At 35.1% G+C, this 15,532-nt stretch overlaps 1 protein-coding gene and 1 long non-coding RNA gene across 3 annotated transcripts; one reads left to right on the forward strand and one right to left on the reverse strand.

The window, feature by feature from the left end:
* Positions 1 to 1,058: 1,058 nt before the first annotated feature.
* rgs18 (regulator of G protein signaling 18) lies at positions 1,059 to 8,474 on the reverse strand. 2 transcript variants are annotated; one of them, XM_051875510.1, is made up of 6 exons: positions 8,434 to 8,474; positions 8,193 to 8,284; positions 7,163 to 7,255; positions 6,914 to 6,975; positions 3,739 to 3,905; positions 1,059 to 1,556 (listed from the first exon to the last, which is right to left on the reverse strand). In XM_051875510.1, exons 2-6 carry the CDS (start codon positions 8,243 to 8,245, stop codon positions 1,314 to 1,316), a joined length of 618 nt encoding a protein of 205 aa, XP_051731470.1. In that variant the 5' UTR covers positions 8,246 to 8,284; positions 8,434 to 8,474; the 3' UTR covers positions 1,059 to 1,313. The 2 variants fall into 2 exon arrangements, with proteins under 2 accessions (XP_051731470.1, XP_051731461.1); XM_051875501.1 differs by lacking the exon at positions 8,434 to 8,474 and having other exon boundaries at positions 8,193 to 8,423.
* Positions 8,475 to 12,751: 4,277 nt separating this feature from the next.
* LOC127505589 (uncharacterized) lies at positions 12,752 to 13,926 on the forward strand. The gene is made up of 2 exons (XR_007927745.1): positions 12,752 to 12,838; positions 13,452 to 13,926. It is a non-coding gene; the product is annotated as an uncharacterized LOC127505589 (long non-coding RNA).
* The last annotated feature ends 1,606 nt before the right edge of the window (positions 13,927 to 15,532 follow it).

The raw sequence follows: 15,532 nt of genomic DNA on the forward strand, positions 1-15,532 counted from the left end.
ACAAAAACCTCAAAAGTTTACAATGACTCCAGTAGTTACTAGAGAGTTATCATGTTTTTCACTTTAGAATACTGATCCAAATTATTAATAATTCCTTCTGAATGATTTGGTAATACTTCAGTCATTACTAGTGGGTTACCATGATATTTACTTTAGAATTAATTATACATTATTCACATTAATTATGAACCTGTGTATAGTAGTTCTTAGTAGTTCTTTGTGAGGTATGAAAAAAAAATAGTAGTTACTGATTAGCTAATAGTGAACTACCACCTTCAGCTGAGCACTATTACTAATTCATTAATCCGAGTTTCTTGTTAGTTAATAGTAGTTACTACAGTGTTAATAATGCATTACTCATTTGTTCCTGTGTAGTTATTCATTAATGATGGAACAAGTGTTACCCAAGTGTCTAAATGGAACTAAATGGAACATTAAACGTCATCACACCGACTCACTAGTTTACTTAAACAGCATCATTGTGTTTATAATCGTGCTCTTGCGAACTATTTTGACTAAAACTTTTAGGGAAAATGTTTTTATATAAAGTTGTTGAAAGCTTAATTGTGGTTTTGTTAAAGTCATGCGACAGTGGTGTAGTTCATTTATAGTCACCGTTTAGGTTTTTACTTCTGGTTATTGTATTTGGGGTTCAAAATTCATAAAAGTACATTTATAAAGATTATCATGATGAACAAAACCTGTAAGAATCATAAACTTTTGTTGGTTACAGAGCTTATTTTCTGCAATAATCTAAAAGCCAATGGAAAATCTTATTGGGTTTTTGTTGAGGGAACCAGGTTGATGCTAACTTCCGGGCTGGCCTACAAAAACACATCAGTTCTCTATTGGACCAGATTGATAAGTTGATAATCAAATGTCTGGCAACATGATCTTCCATCATCATTATATTCATCATAATCATTATCATCATCTTGCCTAGAATTTTGAGTTCCACCTCACATTTTCCTCTGAAAGGTGGTTTTATTTTGAAATTCTTCCAAATTATTGCTCTTTACTGTCTTTGAGACTGACAAAAAATGGCTGTAGGCCTATAATTACATGACATTTATGTACAGTTTATTATACAGACCATTATCATTAAACAGATATTTACAATGTTTAGGCATTTTAAACATGTAGATTAAATTAGGCTTGGCATGAAATCGTTCAAGCAGAACCAAACGTTTGACAATCATAACAGAATGATTAGTATTTAAATACTATATAGCCCACAGGAACTAATGTTAATAAATAGCTAAAAGGTATCTCTTGTTCAATATACAACAAAAAACTTGCATTGCTGTACAAATCTACCAGGCCGCTGTGCCTTCAGGGCGCTCATTAAAAACGAAGGAGCGGGACCTTCTTCTGGTCATAGCGGGTGGGCCTGTCCTCTTGGTCAGGGTCAAGTAGATGTCGGAGGTGAGAAATCGTGGGTAGCAGTCTCTTTTCATCAAGCTGTAGATTTTATCTTGTGCTACATCGAAGCAGGACTTAGTCGGACGGAGGATGTTCTTCTCAATAGTGGCCTTGGTTGAGTGGTCGATGTTTATCTGAGAAGTAAGGTGCAAAACGTAAAACATGAGGCCATCTAAAATTCATTTTTTAGTAATTGCACACTATGATGAAAGACAACATACTTGTGGAGTTATGCAAGAATTTTTGTGGGCCAACTATGATTTCGCCATATTGTTGATCTGTGTTTTCTTCTGCTTTATAAAAATGTTACGAGCAGGAGATTCTCACTATCTTGTCTTTCAGTCCTTTCAGTCTATTTTTCAGTTTTTTGAAAACAAAAATCAAAAACATACACTGTAAATGTCTGAGACAACACTGAAAATCTGGATTTTATTTTTAGTTTTAGTATTTAAAAAACAACAACAAAAGGTTTTATTGTAAAAAAAAAAAAAAGAAGTGATTTTTTGTGATCATGCTCTGCAATAAAGAAAATGAAAATTTTCAATTGAATAACAGTAAAATAAAAAAAATGATCTTAGTAATCATTTTCAATAATAATAATAATAATAATAAATAATAATAATAATAATAATAATAATAATAATAATAGCAATAATGTCACATACACATCACAAAAAAAAAAAAAAAATAAAATAAAAAAAAAATTAAAAAAATCACAAATTATTCATTTCTTAATATCATTACATTTTTGGAAGTGGACAACACAACAGTTTACAACCTGAACTAAATTTGCCTTGTCATAAAAAGGTCCAATTATTATATGCATTGTTAGTGCATTGGTGGATAAATGAACAGATCAGCCCAAAATAAGAGCGTCATGTCATTGACCCACTTGCAAAACCAAATATTAAAACACTCTGAAGTATTTACACTTTTCACTCACACTAAAGATATTAGCAAATGTTAAAAATAAAAAAATAAAAAGAGAAAAAAAGATGCATTTTCATCAGTAGTCTCAGACTTTTGCACGTTTTTGTACAGTGTGTTTAATTTGTTATTCTTTTCTGACCACAGCGAGTTCACTGACTCATTCTCCCTCTTTCTAGGCCACAGTTGCTATGCTCTCCAAAAGTATTACAGACTAACACACGTGTCTGTTGAACAGCATTTCTGCAGTGGTGAATTCTCTCAGATCTCAATATAGGGTGTTAGAAGCTAATTTATGCTGGCAATGCTCCTCATTTATGAATAAATACAGGTGATACAATATTAAGGTTTTCCTTTACCAGCACTGATAAGAAAAAGTTGACTTTCAGCAGTGGTAGTTTTCAGTCTCGGTTGTTTATTCGCTCTCACTTTGGTCAGACTAGGGCAAGTGGTCCCACTGCCTCATTTTCACTTCTTAGTTTTTCAGAGTCTATTTTCTCAGCTGCGTGGGCGTATGAGGGGGAGTTTGCAGCCAAAAGCAGGAAAACCACACGGTCACATATCTGCCCCCAGTCATGTGGCCGACAATGGCCTCTGCACAACACAATGGTAGGTCTCTGATGCTGATGCAGCATTGCACTACACCGCAGACATCATTTACCAGAGCCTTATTTGTTTTTATTATGACCCCCGTTGTGGTTACCCAAAGCGCAGCTTTACTAACAGCAACGTATTGTCGCTCATCACCAGCAAGAAGGTGTTTTCCAAAATGGCATCTGTTTAATTTTTTATGGGGTCTGATAAATATGTTGTAGTGTATTAAATGAGTCACTGACTCAAAAAGGAAATTTCTTAAGACTTGGAACAACTTGCACAAGTTGTATGGACCACTGTTATGATACTTTTATGGTGCTTTTTGAAGCTTGAACACTCTCCATTTATTTTAATTGTACACAAAGTTTCCGAAAGTGAGTTTTAGCAGTAATGCCATAGAAGAACCATTTTTGGTTCCCCAAAGGTTCACCATTTTTTTCTTAGAGTGAAGAACATTTTAATAATTTAAGGAACCTTTTTCCACTATAAAGATCCTTTTGTGGAATGGAAAGGTTCCATGGATGTTAAGGTTCTTCATGGAACCATCAATGCTAGTAAAGAGCCTCATTTTCTGTTCCACGGAAGCAGGAAAGTTTGGAATGACATGAATTTTCGAAAATTTTCGAATATGACGAATAATTTGTCAGCTGGATAAAGTGCACAGCTATATTACAGGTATAACCCATTGAAAGGACTGTGTTTCTGTCCTTCACAGCTTTTTCATTTGTGCAAAATTAAATATGGGATCCACTCTGATTAAAGTCCTTACTGTTCACAATGCAAATGTGTGCATACCTCTTTGGGGGCTTCTTTATCAATGAAAATGGCATGTATCTGTTTGGCTTTAGACTGCAGTTTGGTTGCAGACTCAGTGGTTTTGAAGTCTTCACAGGCTAACCAAAACTCAATGTTCTCCTCGCTGAACTGAGTGCGCAGAAACCGAGTGAAAACTTCTACCCCATCTGAAACAAGATGCAACATAACATTATAGTCGCTAAATGCATGATTTACACTTAGTTACAGACAAGTATTCAGCTGGACAAAAAATAATCTGCCAAGTTTCTGTTTTATTCTTCCACCTCTTTTGGAAGCTGTATGGTTAAAAGTTTTGTGGATTTTTAGTGGAAATGTTTGGGTCTCCGTCCCCATCTAGACCAAACAGACCAACAGGCCAAAGGGTTTTACTTAACTTTGCAACATGTCAACTACATGTCAACTAACTCTCATTAATTTGCAACTACATGTTAACTAACTATTAGAGTATTAGTAGACTGTTAGGTTAGGGTAAGTAGAATAAGTTGAAAAAGTTAGGCTTTAGTCAGTAGAATGTCTGTTTAGCATCAAAATATAGTGTTAGCAGATGCAGACAGTCTACTAATATTCTAATGACTAGTAGTTGACACATACAGTAGTTAAAAAAGTGACTTATTTTTAGTAGAATGTCTAAAATGGACTACTAAAATAAAGTGTTACCGACCAAAGTGTTAAGTTGCTGTTTCTCCTTATAACTACTGAACTGAATAGCCTAAAAGCCTCAATTCCTTGTTCGATTCCTTGAATTATGCAGATTTCAATGATTGAATGTAGATTTTCCTTTTTCAAATTCATACAGTTATTACACCTGGCCAAAGAGCATGAAACACAGGGGGAAAAAAACAATTCAATTTTGGAATAACTGTAAAAGTAATGCTTCTTTGCTCTTCACTGTATTTCTGGAGGTCTGCAAAATTCTAATTTAATTTAATTTCATGTATTTTTTTCCCTGTAAAATCTCCAATAGAAGTCACATACTGATATGTTGGTGTTCAACATGATTTTCCAGAAAAACCTTAAAGGGATAGTTCACCCAAAAATGAAAATTTGATGTTTATCTGCTTACCCCCAGGGCATCCAAGATGTAGGTGACTTTGTTTCTTCAGTAGAACACAAATGATGATTTTTAACTCCAACCGTTGCGGTCTGTCAGTCGTATAATGCATGTCAATGGGAACTCCATCTATAAGCATCAAAAAAACTTGCACAGTCAAATCCAAATTAAACCCTGCGGCTTGTGACGACACATTGATGTCCTACGACACGAAACGACCGGTTTGTGTGAGAAACCGAACAGTATTTATATAATTTTTTACCTCTAATACACCACTATGTCCAACTGCCTTGCGCACGGCATCCGGTGCGTGAGGTGTGTACGCGTTCTGGCGTAGTTTAAAGGATTAGTCCACTTTCAAATAAAATTTTCCTGATAAAATTTACTCACCCCCATGTCATCCAAGATGTTCATGTCTTTCTTTCTTCGGTCGAAAAGAAATTAAGGTTTTTGATGAAAACATTCCAGGATTATTCTCCTTATAGTGGACTTCAATGGTCTCTCCAAATGGTTGAAGGTCAAAATTAGTTTCAGTGCAGCTTCAAAGGGCTTTAAACGATACTAGATGAGGAATAAGGGTCTTATCTAGCAAAATGATCGGTCATTTTCTTAAAAAAAAAAATACAACTGTATATGCTTTATAAACACAAATGATCGCCTTGCAAGTACTTCCACCATTCCGCCTTCAGCTTATACTGTATGTCCTACGGCTTCCCTATTCTACTTACAGAAAAAAGGGAACTGGCGCCGCATTCATTCTGTAAGTTGAATAGGGAAGGCGTAGGACATGCAGCGTAAGCTTTTTGAAGAATACGGAAAGTGGAAGCACATGCAAGGTGATCATTTGTGTTTATAAAGCATATACATTTGAATTTTTTAGAAAATGACCAATCGTTTTGCTAGATAAGACCATTATTCCTCATCTGGTATCGTTTAAAGCCCTTTGAAGCTGCACTGAAACTGTAATTTTGACCTTCAACCGTTTGGAGAGACCATTGAAGTCCACTATAAGGAGAATAATCCTGGAATGTTTTCATCAAAAACCTTAATTTCTTTTCGACCGAAGAAAGAAAGACATGAACATCTTGGATGACATGGGGGTGAGTAAATTATTAGGAAAATTTAATTTGAAAGTGGACTAATCCTTTAAACTACACCAGAACGTGTACACACCTCACGCACCGGATGCCGTGCGCAAGGCAGTTGGACATAGTGGTGTATTAGAGGTAAAAAATTATATAAATACTGTTCGGTTTCTCGCACAAACTGATCGTTTCGTGTCTTAGGACATCAATGTGTCGTCACAAGGCGCAGGGTTTAATTTGGATTTGTCTGTGCATATTTTTTTGACTCTTATAGATCGTGTTCCCATTGACATGCATTATACGACTGACAGACTGCAACGGTTGGAGTTAAAAATCATCATTTGTGTTCTACTGAAGAAACAATGTCACCTACATCTTGGATGCCCTGGGGGTAAGAAGATAAACATCAAATTTTCATTTTTGGGTGAACTATTCCTTTAATGAATTTTCTCACAAAGACATCAAACAGGAAGTGAGGTATTATATCTGCAACACTTTTGTAAACAAAAAACATTTTAAAAATCATAGACACATTACCCTGATAATACAACGAAAATGTGGTTGCAGTATGACCAACTGGTCTAAAATAATAAAACTTTGAATGATGGTAAATTTCCTGACAGCCTTTGAACTACTTCTCACAAATTTACCACCTGCAGTGATATGACCAAATCTGCACATCTTTACAATGTCCAACTGGAGGGCCCATAATAGCTATTTGCAGATTTATTTATTACTATTATCATCTATACAACTCATAGTCATAGACATGCACATGCACATCACACAGACAGACAATCACATTCCAGGTGGCACAAATCAAACAGTGCTTGTGTGTTGAATTCAACTATCCACTGGTTAGAATCACACGAAAACCAGAAAGAACACAGTGTTGTCACAAGCAGGTTTTCGCATCCTGTGGTTATGATGGGATGCACATTTCTACTTTAACACAGTATGACACTGAGAAGCATTCAGTATGCTAATACAGTATAATGCTAAGATGAGATGATCATACCTGAGTGACTCAGCAACTCCTCAAATGAATCACTCCATCTCATAGCCAAGTCCGGTGCAATGCTGTTAAAATCACAAATTAGTGTTTTAGTGTTAGAAAGGTGCTTCATAAGTAGTCACATTTATCCATCTGAATCATCCTAGCGGTGAAAAACACATTGACACTTCGATACTGAAGTTCAATAACAAATCTAACATTTCTTGGTTAAGTAAAATACTAAATCAATGTGTAAACATAATAAAGGCTTACTGTTTAGGTTTAGCTGGTGGCTTCTTCTCAGGACTGACATTTTCATGTGATCCAGACTTTGTCAGAAGAAGACTGAGTCGACCTTTTTTATTCCTGCAAAGAGAGAAAGCAAAATATATCAGTATCTATCTATCTATCTATCTATCTATCTATCTATCTATCTATCATCTAAATATCTGTCTGTCTGTCTACAACAATCCTAAACTCATGATATTAGGAAGTATTAGGAAACTAGGTCAACGCATCATGTTGCATTGTGAATAAATGTATACATATGCAATTAGACACCGCATGTGTTACTTCCACCAGGAAGATGCTAAACTGAAGATTCGTCAACATATGACAGCTACAAGGGGAAGTGTTACCACAGTGCTAGCTATTGGTATTGAAGCACAAAAGTCAGTCTGATCAAAAGCTATGAAGAAAAACAGTAAATAAGAGTAAATAAGAGTTCTGGCGAAACATAGAACAGACAAACAAAATGTCTATTGCCTTTATACATGCATTTCTAGTTATAGCAATAGTTTTAGTGTTGGTTCTGACTTTAACATGTTTTCATCTTAGCAAAAAAAAAAAAAAAAGAAGAAGAAGAAGAAAAGGTTTTAGACAGAGCTATGGTTCAAATACCACAGTTATTCTTAATATAAGATATAATTATAAAACAAGGTTCACAAGTATAACATGTAAAGTAGACACAACAACAGGTGCATTTTGCACTGATCTGCATTCTAGGACGATATGTTCTCTTGCTTTTTTTTTTTGCTGAAGTGAATCAAATGTTGCTTTATTACATCCCAAAAGAGCGAAATTACAACAATGAAAGTCAAATAGATTTGTGTTTGGTCACAACGATGAGCTCCAGAAATAAAGGAAGTCACACACAACGAAGACAAACCTACCCAAACTTAATTACAACGTAAATGCTAAAAGAATGATCAAACCCCCCAGAGAGTGAATGTGCAAAATAACATCTCTCCCTCCCAATACTTTCGGTGTTAATTTGAGAAAAGTGTATGAAAAAAAACTGTACCTCAAGTTTGTGTCTTTCATTCTGCAGGCGAGCAGCTCGTCCTCACTGAGCATTTTGAAATATGCTTCCTCCTTGGGGGCCGAGAAGTTGAACTGAGGAAACAGAAACACAAAAATCTTCATGCTCTTCCCTCTAGTTGACACACACAGATCAACACAGCAGGTCCTCAGTCTAGTGTAAACTACCAAAAACTGAAGCTCATATTTGTTTGATAAGTGTGTTAAGAGGTCATTTCCCATACCTTTCAAGATGACTTCCTGTAAGGGAAAATACCCACCGTTTACTGTAATATCTCGGGTTTATCCGCTGTAGGATATCCATCTACTGGCAAAGTTTACATTTTTTTTTTTGTTTATTTTCAGTCACATGTTATACGTTTAAATGTGTTTAAGTGAAAGCAGGATGGGGGGCTGTCACCATGTGTGACATGTCACCATGTGTTGGTTGGGATATTATAACAAACTACTTTATAAAGTTTTCTTTCACCCAAAAGACAAAAGATTTTTCTTCGCACTCAGGACAGTTACACCACACCAACTGTGTATATATAGTCAAGTCAAGTCACCTTTATTTATATAGTTCTTTTTACAATGCAGATTGTGTCAAAGCAGCTTTACACTGATAACTGGTATATAATTATGGCTGCACAGCAGCTCTTAAAGAAAATGGTGTCATTGTCCTTTTTAAGTAAATTCAGTATTGATTCATTCGGTTGTAAGAATCAATAGTTATTAACTTAGTTAATTTATCTATATCAGCACTGGAGTGAACAGTGCTGATATAGATACATATAAATATAAATATATATATATATATATATATATATATGTGTGTGTGTGTGTGTGTGTGTGTGTGTATATTAGGGGTGTAATGGTACATGTATTCATACAAACCATCATGGTACGGATGTCACAGTTCGGTGCATGCAGTCAGACGACAAATACAGTCGATCACAGGTGATCCACACTCCAGTCCAGAAGGGGTTGCACGCGGTAATGCAACGCTGTTTGCTAACTGCCACAACAGGAAAAAGCACAGCAGAAGAAGAACAGACAATCTATGCATAGATATATTTACGTACAATCTCTCAACCAGTGATTCAACCGTGGAAGGACATCAATAAAACAGCTTGAGAATAATATCTCACGTAGCATTACATTTACCTCAGGCAAGTCATGTAGTGTTTACAGCATGTTAGTTCACTAGAGAACTGAACTCTAGAGGGGAGCAATTCACTAAATATATACACTATATTAGCTTACATATTCATTATATTTACTTTACATGTTAATTATTTAATATGTTTAAATAAATTTGTCATGAAAATGATTATATTTCCAAAATGAATTGGAGTAGAAAAATAATTTAAAAAAAATTATAATTAGATTTAGATGCCTTGTGTGCAATTTTTTTTTTATTTGAGTGTTGATTATTATGTCTAAAAATAGCAATTGAATAGAATTGAATAGAATTCAATAGACACCTTTCTATCAGAACCAGCATTAACTTCTTGAGCAATTTGAGCTACAGTAGCTCGTCTGTTGGATTGGACCACACGGACCAGACTTCGCTCCCCACGTGCAATGAGCCATGACCCTCTCGCCGGTTCACCACTGTTCCTTCCTTGGACCACTTTTGATGGATACTGACCACTGCAGACCGGGAACACCCCACAAGAGCTGCAGTTTTGGAGATGCTCTGACCTAGGCGTCTAGCCAGCACAATTTGGCCCTTGTCAAACTCGCTCATATCCTTACTCTTGCCCATTTTTCCTGCTTCTAACACATCAACTTTGAGATGTGATGTGTCACACACACACTTCTGTTGGATTTACAAATAAACTCTTACAGTGTTAAAATGTACTCTGTCGGTAATGTACATATTTCACCCTTTTAAAAGTGTTATTTTAACTGCAAAATGAAGTAAGTCATATTTTATAAAGTCATACTTTTTTTTGTATTATTAATTTGTGTGTGTGATACAAGTAACAATGATGAAATAAACATGTAAAAAAGGAAATCTTTTCAGAAATGAAAGCAAGGCATTTAACCTATGTGCACCCCCCCCCCCCCAACTTATAAATAAATAAATAAATAAATAAATAAAATGGGGCCTCTAGTGTGTGTATGTGTGTGTGTATATATATATATATATATATATATATATATATATATATATATATATATTTACTACCAATTTCTGAGTGAATATTGTTTCTACACCATTTTTTTTCAGTGTAGTGTTAGTTGAAGGATCAAAGAAAATGAAGAGAAAGACACCCCCTGTATACTTACTGTGGCCGTTGCCTCTGCAGAGCCATTATAATGATGGACAAATCCATTTCAGCACAATAAATGAGAGGAGGGAATAGAAATGTCCTCAGACAGAGACAAGGGTGACATCTTCATTTAATCAACAGCCGTAGAGGCACGCCGACAAAACCACACCATCCTCAGAGTGTCCTTTTGAGGGCTTGATCTCAAGTGGATCAATTAAAGTCTCTGGCCAGTGGTTAGTAAAACTTTTCAATTTGCATACACAGACATCAACATTCACGAATGTGCAGAATTAAACACTTCTTGCTTGTTGACAACTGTAATGATCTTTTGTTGCTTCCAGGCCAGGCCAGCCCATTTGTCAAAATATTTGGCAAATATATTCAAATATAACATATAGGGTAGAGTGGGGGAAAACGCCCCCCTGGGGTAAAACGCCCCCCACCTGTTTTTCCCAAAATAACTACTAGAGGGAGTCAAGATACATTTTCACTGTTGCTATGCACTACGTTTGACAACGGGGATAAACAAATCTCCTTGGAGAAGCTGACACCAGCGACGTATTTGAAGAGAAGAGGATTACATAGTAAGTGCTATAATTTTCAGATATTACTAAACAAGTGTTTAAGAGAATATTGTTCTGCAGGATATCACAGTGATGTATGATAGATTAATAGTGAAGTCTGTAGTTTGAAAGGATATGTTATTTATAAGGAATATAATTATATTTTAAAAATTAAACATTTTTTTAAAAAGTCATAGCTTGTGGGGTAAAACGCCCCCTACGCTGAGGGGTAAAACGCCCCCCAGAGGGCATAGTTTCTCTCTATCATAATTACTATAGTAACATATTTCTGTCTATCAAATCCTTTGTTTTACACTTAATGCAGTATAACTAGGTGGTAAAATCAAAATATTTGAACAAAATAAAAAAAAATACCTCAAGTGAGCATTAGGCTAGCTTGATAGCACAGTTAGCTCACTGATGGAAGGTGGTTAGGTGACCCAATAATAAAACATAGTGGCTTTTAATGCATTTATTGAATATATTTCACTACATAAATATACAAATTTATAAGTTTAATATTTATTTAGGGTTTTCTGTTTGTCTTGGTGAAAGTGGTGAACAAATCAATTATCAACCCCATAAAGGCCTAGTGTAGAAATCTCAACCTCATATATATATTTTTTTCTCTCCATATAGATGCGGACATATAAAAGAAATGTTGATACATGTTGATACATTACTTGCCTTTTACTTTTAGAGATTAAAAACTAGTCTGTTCATTTTGCTGTTGATCTATGAAGCAAACTGGTTGGTAAGAAAGGGGGCATTTTACCCCACCTTGGGGGGCGTTTTAACCCACCGCTGGGGCAAAACACCCCCTTTGTACAAAAATATTTTCAGTCAAAATACTAATTAATTATGAAGGCTGAGCAATTTTAATATTTGGTGAATAACTCCTGCCATAGTCACTCAAAACCGGGATGGCAATTCTAGTCACATTTATGTTTTGTTTCACTGTAATGTCACATTTTCCTTAAGGGGGGCGTTTCCCCCCACTCTACCCTACGTTGTAAACAGTGCAGCTCAAATTGAAAATATATTTTGTTTAATTACCAAAATGTACTTAAAATGCAAGACATTTCTTTCTTCAAATCTTCATTTTGGGTATATGCACAATGTATTTATTTTTAAATATATTTGGGACAATATAATATATATTTAGATTGAAAATATAATTAAGCTATGCTTTGACCATTGTTTATATATTTTGCAATAGATTTGAAAAACAAAACAAAACATCAAAAAATATTTATTTTTAACATTTTAAGACTTCTTTGTTAGGATTTGTTAGGAGAACACTAAAATTAGCAATAAAGAAATAAAATTATTGCTAAACAAAAACTGAAAAGCTGTGAATGACAAGTGACACCTTAAAATTTGGAAAAGATAAAGTAAAGTTTATGTACACAGTGAAGAGAACATCGTTTCTTTTCTGTTTGCATAAAAACCCCCAGACACTGTTGGTGCTGTTGGTTCAACTATGAACAATTTTAATCTGTCAATAAGTACCGTATTACCATAAGACGTGTTTTTATTATGAAGTAGCTTGAGAGTTATTCAGAAGCTCTCTTCTCAGGATGTTGTTCATCAGTCTTTTTTACATCAAAGTTTTACTCAAGCATGATTCATTTGTTACAGCCATCTGATTCTCATAAACTCTTGACAAAAAAAGGGAAATGCAAGAGAGACAGAAATTGAAACTGAAATGTGCTGACGAGAAAAGCTACTTCCTGTCTTTACTGCCGATGAAAATACATCTACTGACATTGTCAAATGCCCGTCGACACCTGATCCCAACTGCAGTGAGTTCATTATGTTTTGCGCTTTCAGGATTGTGCATTATTCAAAAGCGAATCATGAATGCCTTTAAAATTCCAGTTTACATCGTGAATTGAATTTGAATTCAGTCAGAATTAAAAAACAATGCATTCATTCAAATTTGAATTCAAGGAAGTAGGATTAAAATGGTTGAATTCAAAGGATCTGCTGTAAATAATATTTCCTTTCAGTATGAAATTACCCATAAACATGTATATTGTCATGCAACAAATGGGGTATTTCCAGAATTTTAGATATTAATAATCAGTGTTTTGAATGGCACCTATAGAAATTTGCATTTAAATGACATAATCACGAAAAAATGGGTCGTTCTGAAGAGCTCAGTGGGTTCAAGCATAGTACTGTGATAGGATGCCACCTTTGCAATAAGTCAGTTCATGAAATTATTGGAAAGTTAGGAAAAGCAGAAACTCAGCTAGTAAGTGGAAGACCATGTAATGTCACAGAGCAGGGTCACCGAGTGCTGAGGCGCATGGTGCGTAAAAGTTGCCAACGCTCTGCTGATTCCATAGCTGAAGAGTTCCAATCTTCATTAATATCAGCACAAAAGCTTTTATAGGCCCTTTTATATTCCAGAAAAAACTGTGCCACAGTGTATGAAGCAAGGTTCATAAAGACATGGTTGGAGGAGTTTGGAGTGGAAGAATTTGACTAGGCCACACGGAGACCTGACCTCAACCCCATCGAACACCTTTGGGATGAACTGGAACGGAGATTGCAAGCCAGGCCTTCTCGTCTAACATCAGTGCCTGACCTCGCAAATGCTCTACTGGGTAAATGGGCAAACATTCCCACAGAAACACTTTAAAATCTTGTGGAAAGCCTTCCTAGAAGTTTGGAAGCTGTTATAGCTGCAAAGGGGCACCGACTCTATATGAATGTTGATGTGTTTAGAATGCGATGCCATTACGGTCCCTGTTGTTGTAATGCTGCATTTATGTCACGTTTTTCTTGTAACTTCATGAAACATGCTCCGAAAAGTTTGTGGAAAAGTGCACATCATTATTTACAGCAGATTCTCATGATTAAAATGAATCCAAAATCAACATAATGCATTGATCACGAGATATTCCTTACGGAGTTACGGCACATAAAACCCCACAGGCACTAACTAAAATTAGATGAAGCTTTCACGTGGCTTTTTTCGCTTGTAACTTCCTGGAACATGCATAGATTGTAGAAAATACAGTGGAAGCTCCCGATTAAAAAGAGTCCAAAATCAACATTATCCCTTGCGTCAATCACAAGATATTCCCCATGGAGGAACGATTTAAAAAATGCCCATTAGGGGGGTGTCAAGAGCTAAACAAAAATGCTATCTTGGTTCCAAATGCTGTAACTTTTGATTACTTTATGCTATCACCACAAAATGTGAGCCAAATGCAGCTCACATGTAGGTGAACTTAACCCAAAAACGAATTGTCCACCTACCTTATTACCTTCCTGAGTTATTGCATGTCAATTAACAAGGATATGTAATAAAAACTGGTAACGCTTTAGATTACAGCCTGGAAAGTACTGCACAATTAAAACAAATTTACAGTGTAACTTTCGGTAATTACAGTGTCCCTATAGAGTACGTACGTGTAGGGAACAATATGTAAAGTTTGGGGAATAAAGGGGTAGCAACCAGGAAAATAAACAAATTATTTATACTGTAAGTATTTTAGAACTAAGGACTACTTACTCTACTATTATAATAGGCAACAATCTTACGTCTGGGAGCAGTTTAGTGTGAACATACACTGCATAGCTTTTTATAATAATAGTGTAATAATGTAATAATAATTACACTGTAATAAAGTGTAATAATTACACTTTTTTAAAATTATGGGGTACATATCAGTACATTTACACAGTTTTTTTTATAGCAAAAGTGCACTAATTAAGTTTGGACTTCCGTGTTTCAAAGCAAGTAAATCTAAAACTATTCAGGGTAAGTGTGACATTGTGGGCTGTAAATTAAAGTGGTTCTTGTTACCTTCCTGTTCCATGAAGTTACGGGGTAAGTACAATAAAAACACATACACAATTTGATGAACACAGACAAAGGTTCACTGTAAAAAATGAATGTGATTTTACCAGTGAAATATTGTAAAAACACTACAGAAAAAAAATTGTAAATAGGTTAACAGTAAGTTCCAGTACTATATACAGGGAAAAACTGTAAAAGCTCTTGCCAGACATTTTATGTAATTTTCACAGTAAAATGCTGTAAGTTTTACAATTTGTAGAAGTAAAAAAGAACAAATCAATGTATAATTTACAGTCAAAAACTGTAAACTGATATTCCCACAATTCCGTGTGTGACACTCCACATTTGAAAGTATTTTGTTTAAAAAATCATGTTTCTTAATAGTTTTTGTCATCAGTTATGTACATTAGGGATTTATGTTACATCTTCTGTTGTTTAATGAATGTTTATTGCATTATGTAAGTGTTGTGGGTTACCATGATGGTGTTTTGCGTTTGCGTGAATGACTCTTTGCACCCTCTTTACATTAGTATATACTTCAGCTCGTGGAAAAGCTATTAGCTAGCTTTTACCACCTGCATTATTATGGTGGTTGTCAGTATATGTTAAAGGTACAAAACAGATTTTAGTAGTAGTGTGCATTGTTGAATTTACTTGTTTACATTCAAATTTTCTTGTTTGT

This window comes from Ctenopharyngodon idella, chromosome 2 (assembly GCF_019924925.1).
Source record: "Ctenopharyngodon idella isolate HZGC_01 chromosome 2, HZGC01, whole genome shotgun sequence".
NCBI lineage: Eukaryota > Metazoa > Chordata > Actinopteri > Cypriniformes > Xenocyprididae > Ctenopharyngodon > Ctenopharyngodon idella.

What these genes read in the sequence shown, in the direction of transcription:
- rgs18 (XM_051875501.1), bottom strand. Translation starts at nt 8,314, where the DNA reads ATGAAGATTTTTGTGTTTCTGTTTCCTCAGTTCAACTTCTCGGCCCCC. An exon ending in GGAGTTGCTGAGTCACTCAG is followed by an intron (nt 3,906 to 6,913) that starts GTATGATCATCT and finishes ATCTTGTTTCAG; the next exon opens with ATGGGGTAGAAGTTTTCACT. An exon ending in ATAAAGAAGCCCCCAAAGAG is followed by an intron (nt 1,557 to 3,738) that starts GTATGCACACAT and finishes CTTACTTCTCAG; the next exon opens with ATAAACATCGACCACTCAAC.